The sequence below is a fragment of the Erithacus rubecula genome, assembly GCF_903797595.1.
Source record: "Erithacus rubecula genome assembly, chromosome: 1".
Lineage (NCBI taxonomy): Eukaryota > Metazoa > Chordata > Aves > Passeriformes > Muscicapidae > Erithacus > Erithacus rubecula.
Window position 1 is genome coordinate 5,679,386 of NC_136658.1, and position 14,427 is coordinate 5,693,812.

The window sequence follows — 14,427 nt, forward strand, 5'->3', positions numbered from 1 at the left end:
TTATTTTCTATATTAATATTCACAGGGTGAATTCAGGAAGAAAAAACAAAACCCAAACCTGTTTGGGCTGGCTGAGTGTCACAGCATGGGTGAGTCTTACATGGGAACCTGAATATGTAAAAAAGGATGAACTTAGATAAGAGAGAGTCAGCTGGAAGACGCTGGAATTGTCTCCTTCCCAAGGTCTCAGCAATCCACAGATTTCAATGAAAGAGAAAACAGGAGCAGTGCTCAGGGAGCTGATCTCTACAGGATGGGAGCATCAGTTTTCCTCCCTTTCAGAGCAGGGAGTCATTTATGGGAACATCCAGCTTTTCCTCACAAGCCTCTACAGCACCTGAGCAGCTCACAGCTTTTCACTGAGCTGAAGGACATCCCTGCTTGATTGGGCTACAGAGGCACAGGCTTTGTGAGAGACCAGGGTCCTGTCTGCACATCAGACAGAAAATCCAGCCCCCTCTTGCTTCTTAAGCTGCAACAAAAGGTGGCTTTAATCAATAAGACCAAGCTGCAAATGTTGGCATGCTTCCACAAATTCCAAAAGTCTCTGAGGTATCACAGTTCCAAAACACTCAAATTATACCATGATAAAATGGTTATAGGAGGAGAGCAAATCATGCTAGTTTGGAATAGAGAGCTACAAAGCCCTGGATGTGCAAATCTCAGGTGAGTTCTTTTTTTCGTGGCTCTAGGGAAAATCCCTGGAAAATCCAGGTCTTTTCACAGTATCAGGAGTTACAGGAGAATTGTGTGGTTAAACTCATTGATTGAAGTTATCATTGCACAGACATTTTCTCTCTTGGCAACATCAAAACAAGTTTCAATTCTCACAAGAATTGCAACTATTTTTACTCCTGACTCAACACACAGGCTATTTGTTTGAATTCACCTAGTATTTTGGGCCCTGCTAAAAAAAAAAAAAAAATAAATAAAAAAATTGGAAGGCTGTGCTATGACACCTATCCCAGTTTACAAAGCATTTTCTGACTCTGGGGATGTATACCTCTTGCTAGATTGTCCATACAAAGATTGTGGCAGTGTGTAATCACACCAAATGTTACCAGATTTTACTTCTAAGCCAGTGTGTCTGTCAGGGTATCACACAGTGTAATGAAAAGAGGGTCACAAGCAAACAACTGGTCACAAATTCAACAACTCTTTTGACTGATCTGAAACCAAAGAGATCAGCATCAGAGAAGGAAGTTTCTTTTAACTCTCATATTTTCTTCCCTTCAGAAAAGCGTATTCTCTGCCTAGAAAGTAAAAGCTACTTCCAAAAAAGGGAGACGTGCCCTTGTTCCTAAAGCATAGGTGCCACTTAACTAAATAATTTCAAAGCAAATGAGAGAGGGAGATTGCCAAAGTGAAAAAGCAAAGATCTTTTTTAAGCACAAAACTGGGGGAAACAACTAAAGTAAGTAAAAAGAAAGGAACACATGAAGAGAAAATTAGAATCAGCTTCAAAAAGACAAATGGTCACACAGCTTAAAGAAAATGAATGTGTGACACATATTTTACTCATTTACAGTACAGAAGGACCATATGTAGGCAGAGAAATTTTTTCCTCTCCTAATTTATCATAGCTAAGAAGTGTCCCATTTTGTGTGCTTTTGCATGGGCACACATCTACCCTTTCTGAGCTACAAAAAATCAACAAGTCTGGGTAGAGACAGACACCTTGAAGAGCCACTAACATATTTAGCACGTGACAAATTCATCAGAATTGAATATTAAGGGTTAAGAAAGACAGGGTTTATGTCTCTATATACTGTTCTGATGGGCAGCTCTGAGTTTTTTAGACATTCATCACAGAGAGAGTCTAGTACCCAATGCACGACCCTTTTCTTGCCTTTTGTTTTTTAGAATACCTTATTTTATGAAGTCCTATATGAAAGTGTAGTACATTATATATTATATTTAATATATTTTTATATGTTCACACACATTTTTTTGCTAGTCTCTGTTCAGAACATGTGTGTTAGAAACTCTGTTCCAACAAAAACTTGAAAGCAGCCAATCAGAAAATATGAGCTAAACCCTCCTAGCGAGCATCAGGGAATGTAGGTCTTTGATGAAATTACTCTGCTTACACCAGCAGAAATTCTGGACCCATCTGTTCACCAGGGAAGCCTCCATTTGCTGTACATGAGGAGTGAGAGGGGCACAGTGTTGTCAGACACACGTGCACACCCTGTGTCCTACACGGCGTGGCTGCCCTGACCTGCAGCCTGCTGCACTCGCAGGGCTTTGTTTGCTTAATGCAAAATCAATACCTTTATTTCCAGGACAGTGATTCCAACATTCTGATGGAATAGCTGCCTAATTCTAAAGTCAAGTCCAGATGTTCACTGCAAAAGAATCTAATAACATGCCCACAAAAGAAGGGTGCCTATCACACAAACATGTTGGAATAGCCCGTGGAAGCAAGTTAGCTGACAGCTATAGATTTGTCAGGCTGACAATTCACTGCACATCTGTGTCTGCCAATATAGGATTTACTCAAAACTGCCTCTCTAGACACTTCTTTACATAACACATATTTAGCTTATTAGTGCTGTCATTTGGGAGTGTGGTCAGCTTTTGAGCAAAATCTCACTGAGTCCATTAGCACGGGTCCCAGTTGCAGCTGCCATTTTAGTTTGAATGATTAGGTTTGAAGTTCAAATGATTTGATTTCACTTTAAGGCTTCAAAAGCAGCCTCTGGGGTAGATTTACACAATTAATTTTTACTGAGGTCTGCTGAGTAATTTGCTGTAGTCAGAGAATCTTCACTAAGGTAAGGTAATTGCCACTGGGTAATTTTATGGCACTCTGTTCAGTGTGGAGCATGTTGGCTGGTTTCTGCTCAGATAAGAGCTGGAAGAAGGAGGAGATTCTGCTTTTGGGAATTACAACATGTCTGTAACACTGAGGAGAAATGAGAAAAATTCACTGACTTTCCAGATGTGGACCAGAAGTTGTACCTGCCCTCAAAATGTCTTTTCAGGAGCACAGATAAAGACTTAGACAATCTCTTGAACATTGTACTGAAAAGCTTTCAAAATTGAAGCACTGTACCCATGATTCCTTAATACAGGAACAAAGAATGCATTCTTTGTTTAGTCTGAACACAGAAGTAAACAATGAAATTAAATATCCCTTTGAGATTTGTATTTATCACTTGCAAGAAGCACTTCCTAATAACCAGTGGCAGCTAGGCTGACAAGCAAACTTCAGAGCAAAGCCAGAGGGGATACAAGTCTATTTTAGGTTTGCTATTGACAGTAGGGGTCAGAGGAAAATAAACTCAGCAAGCAGTGTCATGCTACCACAAACCTCTGCTGGCCAAGCAGAAACTAAATTACAGACAAACCTTTCAGCACAGCAGAAAGACTTGGGCAATTTGGCTGCCCTGCAGAGCACAGAGCACAACATACAGATGAAGGATTAAGCACAAGTGAGACATGACATAAATTACAGACAAATAAATCAAAAGATTGGAGGAGCTAATTATCCCACAGTCTGGAGTGGGGGTATGCTATACTCTCCCCTATTATTTTAATATTTCCAGTTTGCAAAGTTAATCTGTGAAGCCCTTTAAAAAGAAGGATTGAGCACAGTCTCCCTCAAAATAATAATATAAATAAAGTAAGAATTAACTACCTGACTGAACGGGAAGGGAAGGGAAGGGAAGGGAAGGGAAGGGAAGGGAAGGGAAGGGAAGGGAAGGGAAGGGAAGGGAAGGGAAGGGAAGGGAAGGGAAGGGAAGGGAAGGGAAGGGAAGGGAAGGGAAGGGAAGGGAAGGGAAGGGAAGGGAAGGGAAGGGAAGGGAAGGGAAGGGAAGGGAAGGGAAGGGAAGGGAAGGGAAGGGAAGGGAAGGGAAGGGAAGGGAAGGGAAGGGAAGGGAAGGGAAGGGAAGGGAAGGGAAGGGAAGGGAAGGGAAGGGAAGGGAAGGGCAGCAGAAGGACTTAGGCACTATTTCTATTACATCCACATAAATAAAAATAATAGAAAATAAAAATACTTTGAGTGTAAAAGTTTAGTCCGCAGCTTCATGTAATATGCTGTAGCACTACTGGGAAAGCTTATTTGATTTCTCTGTCACAATAATAAAACATAAGTTATGTGTAAGGGGTAGAAGAGGGAATAAACATATTCTATATCTGATGGCTTTTATTTTGTTAAGTTTACTTCCTACTAAAGTTGATGATAAAAGCAGCTGTGTGGACTCATAAGCACTTCTATCTACATGTCTCCATGGACTAATTACAAATATCTCTTTCATACAGCCTCAGCATCTAAGGCAGACTTAATTTTATTCTATCTTTCAGTGGGCATATATTAAAACCTGTCACTTCATTCCACTATTTTGCTTTCCTTTCTCTCTACCTATCCTCCCCCGAATGCCAACACAACCCTGTAGTTCCTACTGTTCTCTTCTACTTTTCTTTGCTTTTTGGTTGGTTTGTTTGTTTGTTTTCATGGAGCCACAATGTTTTGTCCATTGTCAGGGGTCAGTTGCTTGAAACAAAGAAAGCTTTTAAATTTTCAACCATAATTATTCAGGGCAGAAATGCCTAGACAAGTTTTTATTGCCCTTTTCTTCTAGCTGGTGATGATATGCTGATAATTCATGAGGACCATCTATGTACCACAGATAAAACTCTTCAGATTTTAAGAACATGTTTAAAGCTCAAGTGCAGTTCTACTTAGTGATGCCTCATCTCTGTACATTCATTGTCTGCCAAGCTGATGCTCACTCATGCTGTTCTCTTTGACCATTTTAAGAGAATTGCTTATCATTCTCTCACAATTGTCTGGCAATTTTATAGATCTCTGGGACATTAAGAGCATGTAGCAATGCCACACTAATTTGGCTGGAGCCCCCAGGTTGTCAGATTAACAAATTCTCCTGACTTTGAGGTCTCAAAATTCATCAATTTTGCCAGCACTGTTTTTGCCCTGCTGAAAGGTGTCATTGAGGATATATATTGGATCAGCTTCCACAGGGTCTTGTGAGCATGATTCTTGTTAATATAAACAGGATGTCTTTTGTATGTTTGAAATCTTATGGACTGATGGGAAAAAAGCAGTTTCCAGTGACTGCAGTAATATCCACAACAATGGTGAGCAACACAAGGAGAAAATAAAATCAAGCAGCCCAGTTCCAGTGTAATGGATTCCATTTGGACTATTTGAGATTGCTCCAGTGAATCATTTCACTCCTCTTTTTCTTTAAGGCACTGTCATGAACATCATCATTCCTTGAATTTTCTTTTCTTTTTATAAAGTTTCCCTCCAAAATTTGACCAGCATTGAGATTTTGGAGTATGCTGACCATAGAAATGTAGGCAGCAAGAACAAGGACAACAAAAGACTGTTCTTAGTCTTCTCATCACTATAAAATACAATACTTCTTTCTCCATAGCTTTAAATGGTACTTCCATCACTCTCTGCCCTAAACTTCAGCTTCTTTTGGGCACATTTATCACTTCTCTTTCCACATATAACAGCTCTGTACCAGTGCTGGAGAGTATAAAATTGATTGGTGGAAAATTAATGGAGCAAGCAGGAATGATAGAGAACAATTACTTTTGCATTATGGCTTTTGATAAGCTGAGTCTGAGGGGCACTGACATAAAGGAAAGTACCAGTACACCAGCAAAGGAGATGCCCAGTGCAGTCTGACCTTGGTAGAGAACTTCAGGGAGGCTGAGAAGAGGCAGAAGGGTCTTGTTCAAAACTTGGAGAAACAAGCATAGAGGAGGATTCACCTCACTGCTATTCAGCAAGGTAGTGCCAAGGGGGAAAACTGGAAGGAAGCAACAAATATTCAGGAGGTACTATATTCAAAAAGCCACAAAAAGATTTTTCTGCCTTATGATGCTCATGCAAACCAGAGCCCTGCCTTTACTTTCAACCCCATTACATTACATGGCAACCATTTTAAACCTCTTTTTCTGTGACTACCATATCATTCAATTTGGTTCATCTCCTGTAGTGCCAGCATCTTGAGCAAAGCACTGAAGAAAGAGCAAAGGATTTGGGAGTGAAGGCATGGGCGAGTTCAGTGGTTGATGGCTATGCAATTTAGAATTCAAGGAAATAAAGTTGTTAGGGATTCAGCACAGATGCATTTGAATATATTAGGAGAGGTGTTTAATAGCCATTTGGTGAAGAAAGGTCCTGATCTCCCTCAGTAAAATGATGGCTAGAATGTTTCAGAAAACATTTTTAGTACATATGCTAATCCACATTTTCTTCATTTTCAGATATTTTGCAGATGGCATTTTTAGCAAAGTTGTCAGCTTTTGTGCACAGAGTGCTTTTGCCTTTCCTGCATTTTACATGTGCTGCAAGTCTTAGATGCTTATAGAAATATCCCTGTTTAGAAACAAGTTACATATGGCAGCAGTCCTTGACATGGTTCCTCAGGAATTTGTTGCAGCCACTGAATGTTTTCCTGCTTCAGGGACAGCCTTGCCTGGTTTACAACAGGTGATTGCACCTGGTCTGGAAAGAGATTCATGGAAGGTCTTTTCCCTTCCCCAGGTCTGACACTTTGCAGATGCCTGTTGTTGCTAGCTAGGCAATGAGATGCAAAAGTGTTCTCCAGAAAATCAAAGAGCTGGACCCTGGAAATGGTGGATATAACACAAATGAATATGAAGATGTCAGGTGATGGTGAAAAGGTGTTCTCTTGTGTGTCTCACAGTTTCTAAGTGAGAAAAAACCACTGACTCAAAGGACAACCTGACTTCAGAGTAGGGCACTGTGCAAGGGCACACAGATAGGAAACCAGATTCATTCAACTTTGTAACAATGCACCATGAAAAACATCATATCCAGAAAGACTATTTGAAAGAAAAAAAATAACCAATATATAAAGATACAAAAGAATTGAAGTTTGGATTAGCTAGACTAACAACTTGTGTAGGCCAGGCCTAAAAATAAATCCTAAAGAGCTTTTCTTCCTGAGTTGGAGCTATTAACAGCACTACTGAACTTCATTAGCAGGATTCAGCATTATTGAGGCAATCTGCTACAAACTTTGCTTATTTAGACCCTTGTTTCAAGTTTCTAGAAACTTTAAAGGAAAACTGTGAATTATTTCATATTTTGAGAAACTTTCAAGGAAAACTGTGAATTAGGATACTCTTGATGTTTAGTAACACATTTACATTGCTTCAGTGGTAACCAAAAAATACAAATGCATTTCCTCTCCACCACTTCTCAAAGAAAACCAAGAGTTTAGTCTCACAGTGTTCTCAATTGTAAAGCTCCCATTAAACTCTTTTGAGTCACTCCTGTAAAATTAAAATAAAAGCCACACCCAACTAACCAAATACAAACCACAGAAGCTGGCTAAAAGAAAGCTATCTGCACAACACCAGAGAATTTTGCTCCAACAGACACTTTGAAACAAAACAAAACTAAAAATAAATAAAATAAAAAAAAAAAATAAAAGAAGCAAGCATGTATAACGTGTTTTACTTACAGTGTATTTCTAGAACCTGCATTGCTATCTGAGGTGTAGAGTTTAGGGACTCATGATCTACTCTGCAACTTACAACTGCACCATCATCACTGCGATCTGCTAGGAAATCCAGCGTGCTGCTGACTGTGAATGTTTTACGAACTGCATCTTCTTCTTTCAAGTATTTAACATCTGAAAGAAAGAACAAACAGTTAGTTATCTTTCCAAAATTTTGGGGAAAAAAGTGGTCTAGTATTAGGCAGCTAAATTTTCGATCACAGTTTGTTGGGAAAAACACATTGGTGTCTTTAGTATAAAAGTAATTAGACTGCAGTTTTTCATCAGTTTGGTCTCATTGTCAGAATAGGAAATACATATTGAAAGAGAAAAATTTTAAGACTTGTTCCATGATACTGCATTCAAACAAAATTTCCATTCATTATTACCTCTTGAATGTTTAGGTTCCATATTTGATATAATCTTTCTCTGTAGGTCATCAGAAAAAGATTGTGATCTTGTCCTATCCTCATTATCTTCCATATTCACAGTGCCACTAAATATTTAATTTCCCAAGTTCATTCTTACAGCCTCTCACAGTAATGCAATATATGGATATTACTGCAGCCATGTGCACATAGATGAATCCTATGCTTACTTTATTCATTGCTATTCTGTTGTTTGGGTAGAATTATGCTAATTTACTAATAAAACTAATCCCAGGTATAGTCACGAGTGGTAATAAACAACTGTAAATAGAACATGTCATGGTATTTACTATAATATACAGATGAGTTCCAACAAGACCAAAAATAAGATTACTGCAGAGAACTTCCACTCACTGCTTTATATCATTCAAAATTGACCTGATACTTTTGTGCAGATCCAGTTAAAAATCAGAGAGTTTTCAGCACGGATATTGCAGGGGAGGGAGTTTTCAGCTACACTTAGGAAACATCATCTCAGCTTAAGGTAAAGATTCACATTCAGAACATTTTGTTGTAAGAATTCCATGCTAGAAATGAAGATCCAAAAAACTAAGCATTTGTGTTTAAATGCTTGAATGCATTAACTGGAACATGAGTTCTTCTTACACATACTTTAGAATTGTTTTTCTTGGTTTCCAACTACTTGTGATGCTTATTGATTTTAGTTTATTTCAGATACATGGTAAGCTTGTTATATTGATTTATTGCAATGAAAGCTTGAAAAGACATCTATAAATACTTAAACATATATATTAAATTACACTGAGATTTCATATGTCCTCTGTGCCCTAAAAAAGTGAGAGGTTTCAGTTTTACAAATTATACTAAATCCCATTAGAGAACAGAATGACCTAAATAAAATTTCCATGAAATATCAATTTTAGAAAGCAAATCTTCAATGGCTTAAGCTACGTCTTTTTAGATTAAAAATACCTCTGACATCAGAGAGGTGGTCTTTATCATTGTCTCCAGACAGACAAGGACACCATGTAGTTATACAGTTTCCATTTTTCCCATAAAAATAATTATTTCTTGCATATAAATTTTTCTGCCTGTAAAGCTTCTAAGCTTTAAAAGATTTCAATTTCTGCCATGGTCACTATTATTATTTAGGGATTAGTAGGTGAGAGAAATACTGACCAGATCTAAGGCAAAGTTATTATAATCAAATAACAAATGTCTTCACTAATATTTAAAGCAAACACATGTGACTTAGGTTTCCAAATTTAATAATAAGCAACTATATAGGTAACATTCTGCTTATCAGTAATGTGCACATCTCTTTGCTTGCTGACTTCAGATGGGGGACAGAAGACTCCTGAAAAACATCAACAACTTTAATTTTATTGAGAGGTTGTGGATTCTTAATCCTTTAGAAAAACAAAAGCAGTTGATTTCCTAAATTGATATTTAGAAGTTTCTCTCTAGGTATCTGTTGTGTGAAAGAGCTCAACTCTTAAAATTAACTTCCTCTGCAAAAAGAGCAGTGATAAGATTCTACAAACTGTTGGCACCCTCACCAACAGAAATTTTTAGCTTGTCCTCCTTATCAGCTGCATTTTCTTAGATGTTTCTTTATGGCAAAATGAAGGTGTGATTGCAATATGTGCTAATTGAGTGCAGACCCAGCTGGGTCTGAGAATGGTGCTGATCAGGTAATGGGTACCTCCATCACTCAGAAGATTTTACAGAATTTTTAAATAAATCAGTTGTAGCCTTGTGCTCCATTTGTTTTCTTGCTGCTCCCCTCTCTCCTAAATATTCCCTTGAAGAAAAGGTTGAAAAGAAATCCATTACAAAAGCATTAGAGTGGGAAGCAGTGTGATGGAAGAGGCTGGAAGGATACACCTCTACAGAGGAGGACCTGGAATTGTAGGACATGTTGAACATCAATAAACAGGATGCCCTTGCAGGGCTGAGAGCTAAAACCCGCTGCCCTGCATTAGTAAAAGCACAGCCAGAAACTCAAGGGAAGTTATTCTTCTCTCTCTGACATGGGCATGGCTACACTGAGAGTATCAAGCCCAGTTTTGGGCTCTCTGAAGTAAAAATGTAAAATAAACCTGATGAAAAGCATTGTGGTCAGTGGAGCTGTACAAGGACATTTTAAGAAAGTTGGTATTATCTACCCAAAGGAAGACTCAAACCAGATTAAATTGCTGCCTTAAAGTACATAAATTATGGCCATAGAGAAAAAAAGGCAGAATCACCTCAGAGGTGACAGCAAAAGTCGATGGGCAACAAACACAAGTTATACCAAGACAAATTCAGATTATGTATCATGAAATTTCTACAAATAATGAAAACATTCCACAGGAGGGCTTTAGAATGCTGAAGAATCTAGTGCAGACAGAAATGTTTCTATGGAATCTCTGTCCTGGGAGATTTTCAAACCTGAATTGGAGAAGACTTAGCCACTTGATATAATTTTTGTTTACATTTAAACTCAAATTCAGACATGAAATGGCCTTATTAGCTAAAAAAAAATCTTAATATAATTTTATTGAAAGAGCATGTAACAACTTCTGTTGGAAAAAATATGTAATTTCGAAATGAAAAATTTGCATTTAGCTTTTGCAGTACTTTTGTTCTTAATAATCTTCCAGAAATGTCACCAGGGTGCTAAACTGCAGATGCCTTTGTTAAACTGTGCATATATGAGTGACAGAACACTGAAGTAAAAGGTGTGGCACCGGTGCTTCACATTCAGTCTCTCTCATGACTAACACTTACTTTATCAAACACTATTCCTTTACCAGATGATGATTCCTTTTTTTGAGTAATAGCAATAGAGCTACAATTTTAGAGTGGCTTTTTCCCCTTTGGTGCAACTCTGATCTCAGTGCATCATTTATATTCGTTTGCAACATGCATAATACAGTGTAACACAATTGGATTTACTGGTGCTAGACAGACGAACTTGTAACCTTTAATGTCAGCTGCATTAGCATATCATTTCATATCTATTTTCTCAGATTTATCATTTCACCTTTTACACTGCACAAAGCTAATGTAACTTCTGCTGATGCCACTGCAGACTGGTTAGGTTATTTTATTTCTAACCTTTGAGAAATGCCAATGTGCTCTTCAGAGGACCTCGAAAACTAAACTGAAATGAATGTGCTCAGTACTTTCCTCCTATTTTGGGTTGCCAGGTGTTTTTTCCACTTTACTGTTCTTCTTCATACTCCTTTCCTGCTCCTTTGGTTCCTCATCCCAGTTTGATTTTTTTTAAAAATCCCTTTAGAAACTCTTGAGAAGAACAAATTAGTTAAAGAGTCAAGTCACCAAATTGCTTGCTGGCTTCAATTACATGTCAGCTGAGGGAAAGACAAACATATTACACCAGATTTTAAAACATAATTTTTAAAATCAGACCTTTTCAAATATGTTGCCTTGCTGTTAGGCCAACTGCATCACTTTTTCTCTTATAGTATTGACATGGCTTGTAGTTATTTCCAATCTTAGCCTTGAATATGCATATTCATCCTGACATCTTTCCTGGAGGACACAACCTATGCTGTGCCATGTGTGTTGGCTGTGTTTAGTTCTTCTTCTTACTTACATTTGGTTAGATGCTGCATATCTTTCATCAATTTCCTCAGAATTCCCAGTAATGAAAATAATTATTTTGTTTATGCATTTTTTTACACATTACAAATTATTCCAGTCTAAAATGCTTGTTCCTTTCAATACTATTCTCATTTTCATTAGAAATATAAGGGCACCTCTAGAATGGACAGAATTCTTTAGGCAATCATCTGCAATATCCTTTATTTACCAATTTTATACCACAGCTCTGCTTATGCACATTGAGCTGTGGTAGAGAATAGTAAAGGAAGATAAATGGTTCTGTAATTAACTTTGTAACTGTGCTTGAGGCAGTTTATTGAGCTAATGAAATCCAAAATATTAGACAAATCAGATAAATGAAGGGTGTTTGTTTTTGTTTTTTAAAGCAACACAGAAAAGGTGGATTTTGAATAATTTATTCATCTGGTCTTATAGCAGAATGAATAGAGGTGAAATGAATAAATACCAATACCTTATCCTTTTCATCCTTTACTTTATAATGGGCACCTCAGCTGGCTTGGAGCTGTGACAGCTTTCTGCATCAGGAAATTCTCTTCACTCACTCATTCACCAACGAGGATTTAAAACTATTCCAGCATTTTTAAGAATATGGAGTAGAAAACTAAGTTCTGAGCAAAGAACATACCAAGTGAAAGAGAAGATGGGAAGGAAATAAACAGCTTTTTATATGCAGCTCTTTCCTAGCTCACTGCATCCTTGAAGGCAAATCCTTGCTGTCAGCTTTGGTTTCAGTCACTCAATGGCTTTTCAGCTACAGCAGATTTTGTCCAACTCCCCCCAGCCCCTGTGAAGTTTTCCTGATTCTTTGTTTTGACTCTTCTTCACCAGAGCAGGCTCCATGGCTCTCTTAGGGGAGTGCATTCTTTTTTCACCTCTAGTTGGTTCTGCTTTACATGGTCACATTTTTTAGGGGAGTGCAACCTAAAGCTGGGAATTAACTAAATCAGACATACCCCGTTTTGGAATGGCACAAGAGGAATGGAAAAGGAAAATACCAGGGATGAGTGCTCTGTGATAATAATCCAGAACACATTTCTCTATGAAACCTCACAGATGAGTTTATTATGCTGCACAGACTTCTGAGCAATCCAAACCGTCAGTTTTTACCATTTGAAGAAACAATAAAGAGATGGTTATATGACCACTACAGTAAATTACAATCAATTCTTCATCTGTGTACAATCCTCAACTCTTTTCATGACCCAATAGGAGCAATTTTACAAACTCATGTTAAAAAACATAATTCTACAAAGTGTATAGTTTTGACAATTGGACAAAATGACACCAAAATCTTTTTAAATACCTTTAACTTCTTTGTCATTCTTGAACCATCTGATATCAGCTGCTGGCTTGCTACCAGATGTCTTGCAAGTGAGCTGCATCCTCTCTCCCTCCATAACTGGTGAGGTAAATCCAGTAATTTGTGGCTTCTCAGGAACACCTAACAAGCAAACAAGCAAAATGTCTCTGATAGTGTCAGCTGCTGCCACAAATGCACGACCAACTTAAAGATCACTTCTTCATATGCTCTGAATTCTGGAAACAGGATAATTAATTCCTTGTGCCTTGTCAGTTAAACTTCTTTCTATTGTAAATTAACCATCAATCTGAACTGTAGTTGATTCTAAATAAATAAACCAGGAATTACCTAATTTTCTAAGAGAAAAGGATTGGATTTAAATAAATACCTTATCTCTGTATATTCTGCATGCAGGTCTAGTCTAGCTTGCTATAATATTTCAACTGCACAGCACAGCAAGCAGGATGACAAAGCACATTAGAAACAAAGCTGTGAAAATTAAACATAACTGGCAACAAAAAGCTGAACTGACCTAAGTTCAGAAGATATTTACACCTAAGTAATGAAGACTTTAATATGAAATCCAGGGAAAAGGGAGGGTGAAAATAAATAATGGAGTCACTTTATCTTCAGAGAAAGCAAAAGTAAAACCCTGAGAGGTGAAATCACAGCTCCATTAACTGTGGAGAGTTCTTCAGCTGAATAAAAGTTCTTCAAAGGAGACCATATGATTTAGACATACCATACTCATCATATTCAATTTGGAAACTGTTGTTTTTCAATGCACCATGGAAGATTTAATAAAAAACAAAAACAAAAATATGAAAAAAATTGGAGAAGTTTTGATCGCTGTGTGCATAAATCCATTTAACTTATGAAGACACAGGAGTAACTTATTTTAAAGTAATACTGATGGCAGTAATTTAAAAACCTCAAAAAATGTCAGTTACAACTTGCAGCTACAGTGCTTTGGTGCATTCACATTTGTGGCAAGATAAAGGGCTTGGTCACAGTAATTGATCCTGTGCTCTGTATTTAATAATTCAGTTTTTCTACATATCTTTTCCAAAATGACAGATTATGTACACAGAAAGAAAAGCAGCAACACCTATTGCATAGTACATCTCTTTAATAAATCTAGTTCTCTCTTTCAGGACAGGAAATGGTGTCTACTACAATACCCTGACACTTAAATTTTCTAATCAAAAGCAGAGCAGTCAATAAAGAGATCATTAGTACATACAAGGATAATTTATCTGATTAAAAGATGTAATATATTTCAGTTGCAAAGATCTCATTCTCCAGTAGAAAATGTTTTAAGAGTTTGAAATAGGAAATTACAAAATGAAAAAAGGGAGGAATAGTAAACTGCAGCTTTCTTGGAAAGTAAGTAAATGATGTTGGGAAAACTTCATGAAACCCTCCCCCAAAATAAAGGTAAGGCTTAAAGGATTGTTAAAGATCAAGTTACTTCTGTTAATAAATATTGGCTTGATATTTTGGGGGTTTTCTTGTCTTTGTAACATCTTTCTATGTCTTTCTGCCATTTGAAAGGTCAAACTGGCACACTCCTCAATTGTTTAGATCAAAA

At 37.4% G+C, this 14,427-nt stretch overlaps 1 protein-coding gene across 5 annotated transcripts in view; it reads right to left on the reverse strand.

Annotated features, from left to right (window-relative positions):
* The window catches only part of CADM2 (cell adhesion molecule 2), a 549,455-nt gene that overhangs the window by 97,832 nt on the left and 437,196 nt on the right, over nt 1-14,427 (reverse strand). For all 5 annotated transcript variants that reach the window (XM_079299722.1, XM_079299720.1, XM_079299721.1 and 2 more), the window contains 2 exons: nt 12,840-12,977; nt 7,479-7,649 (listed from right to left, as the gene is read on the reverse strand). In XM_079299722.1, coding sequence (XP_079155848.1) covers nt 7,479-7,649; nt 12,840-12,977 — 309 coding nt within the window. The remainder of the gene's footprint in view (nt 1-7,478; nt 7,650-12,839; nt 12,978-14,427) is intronic.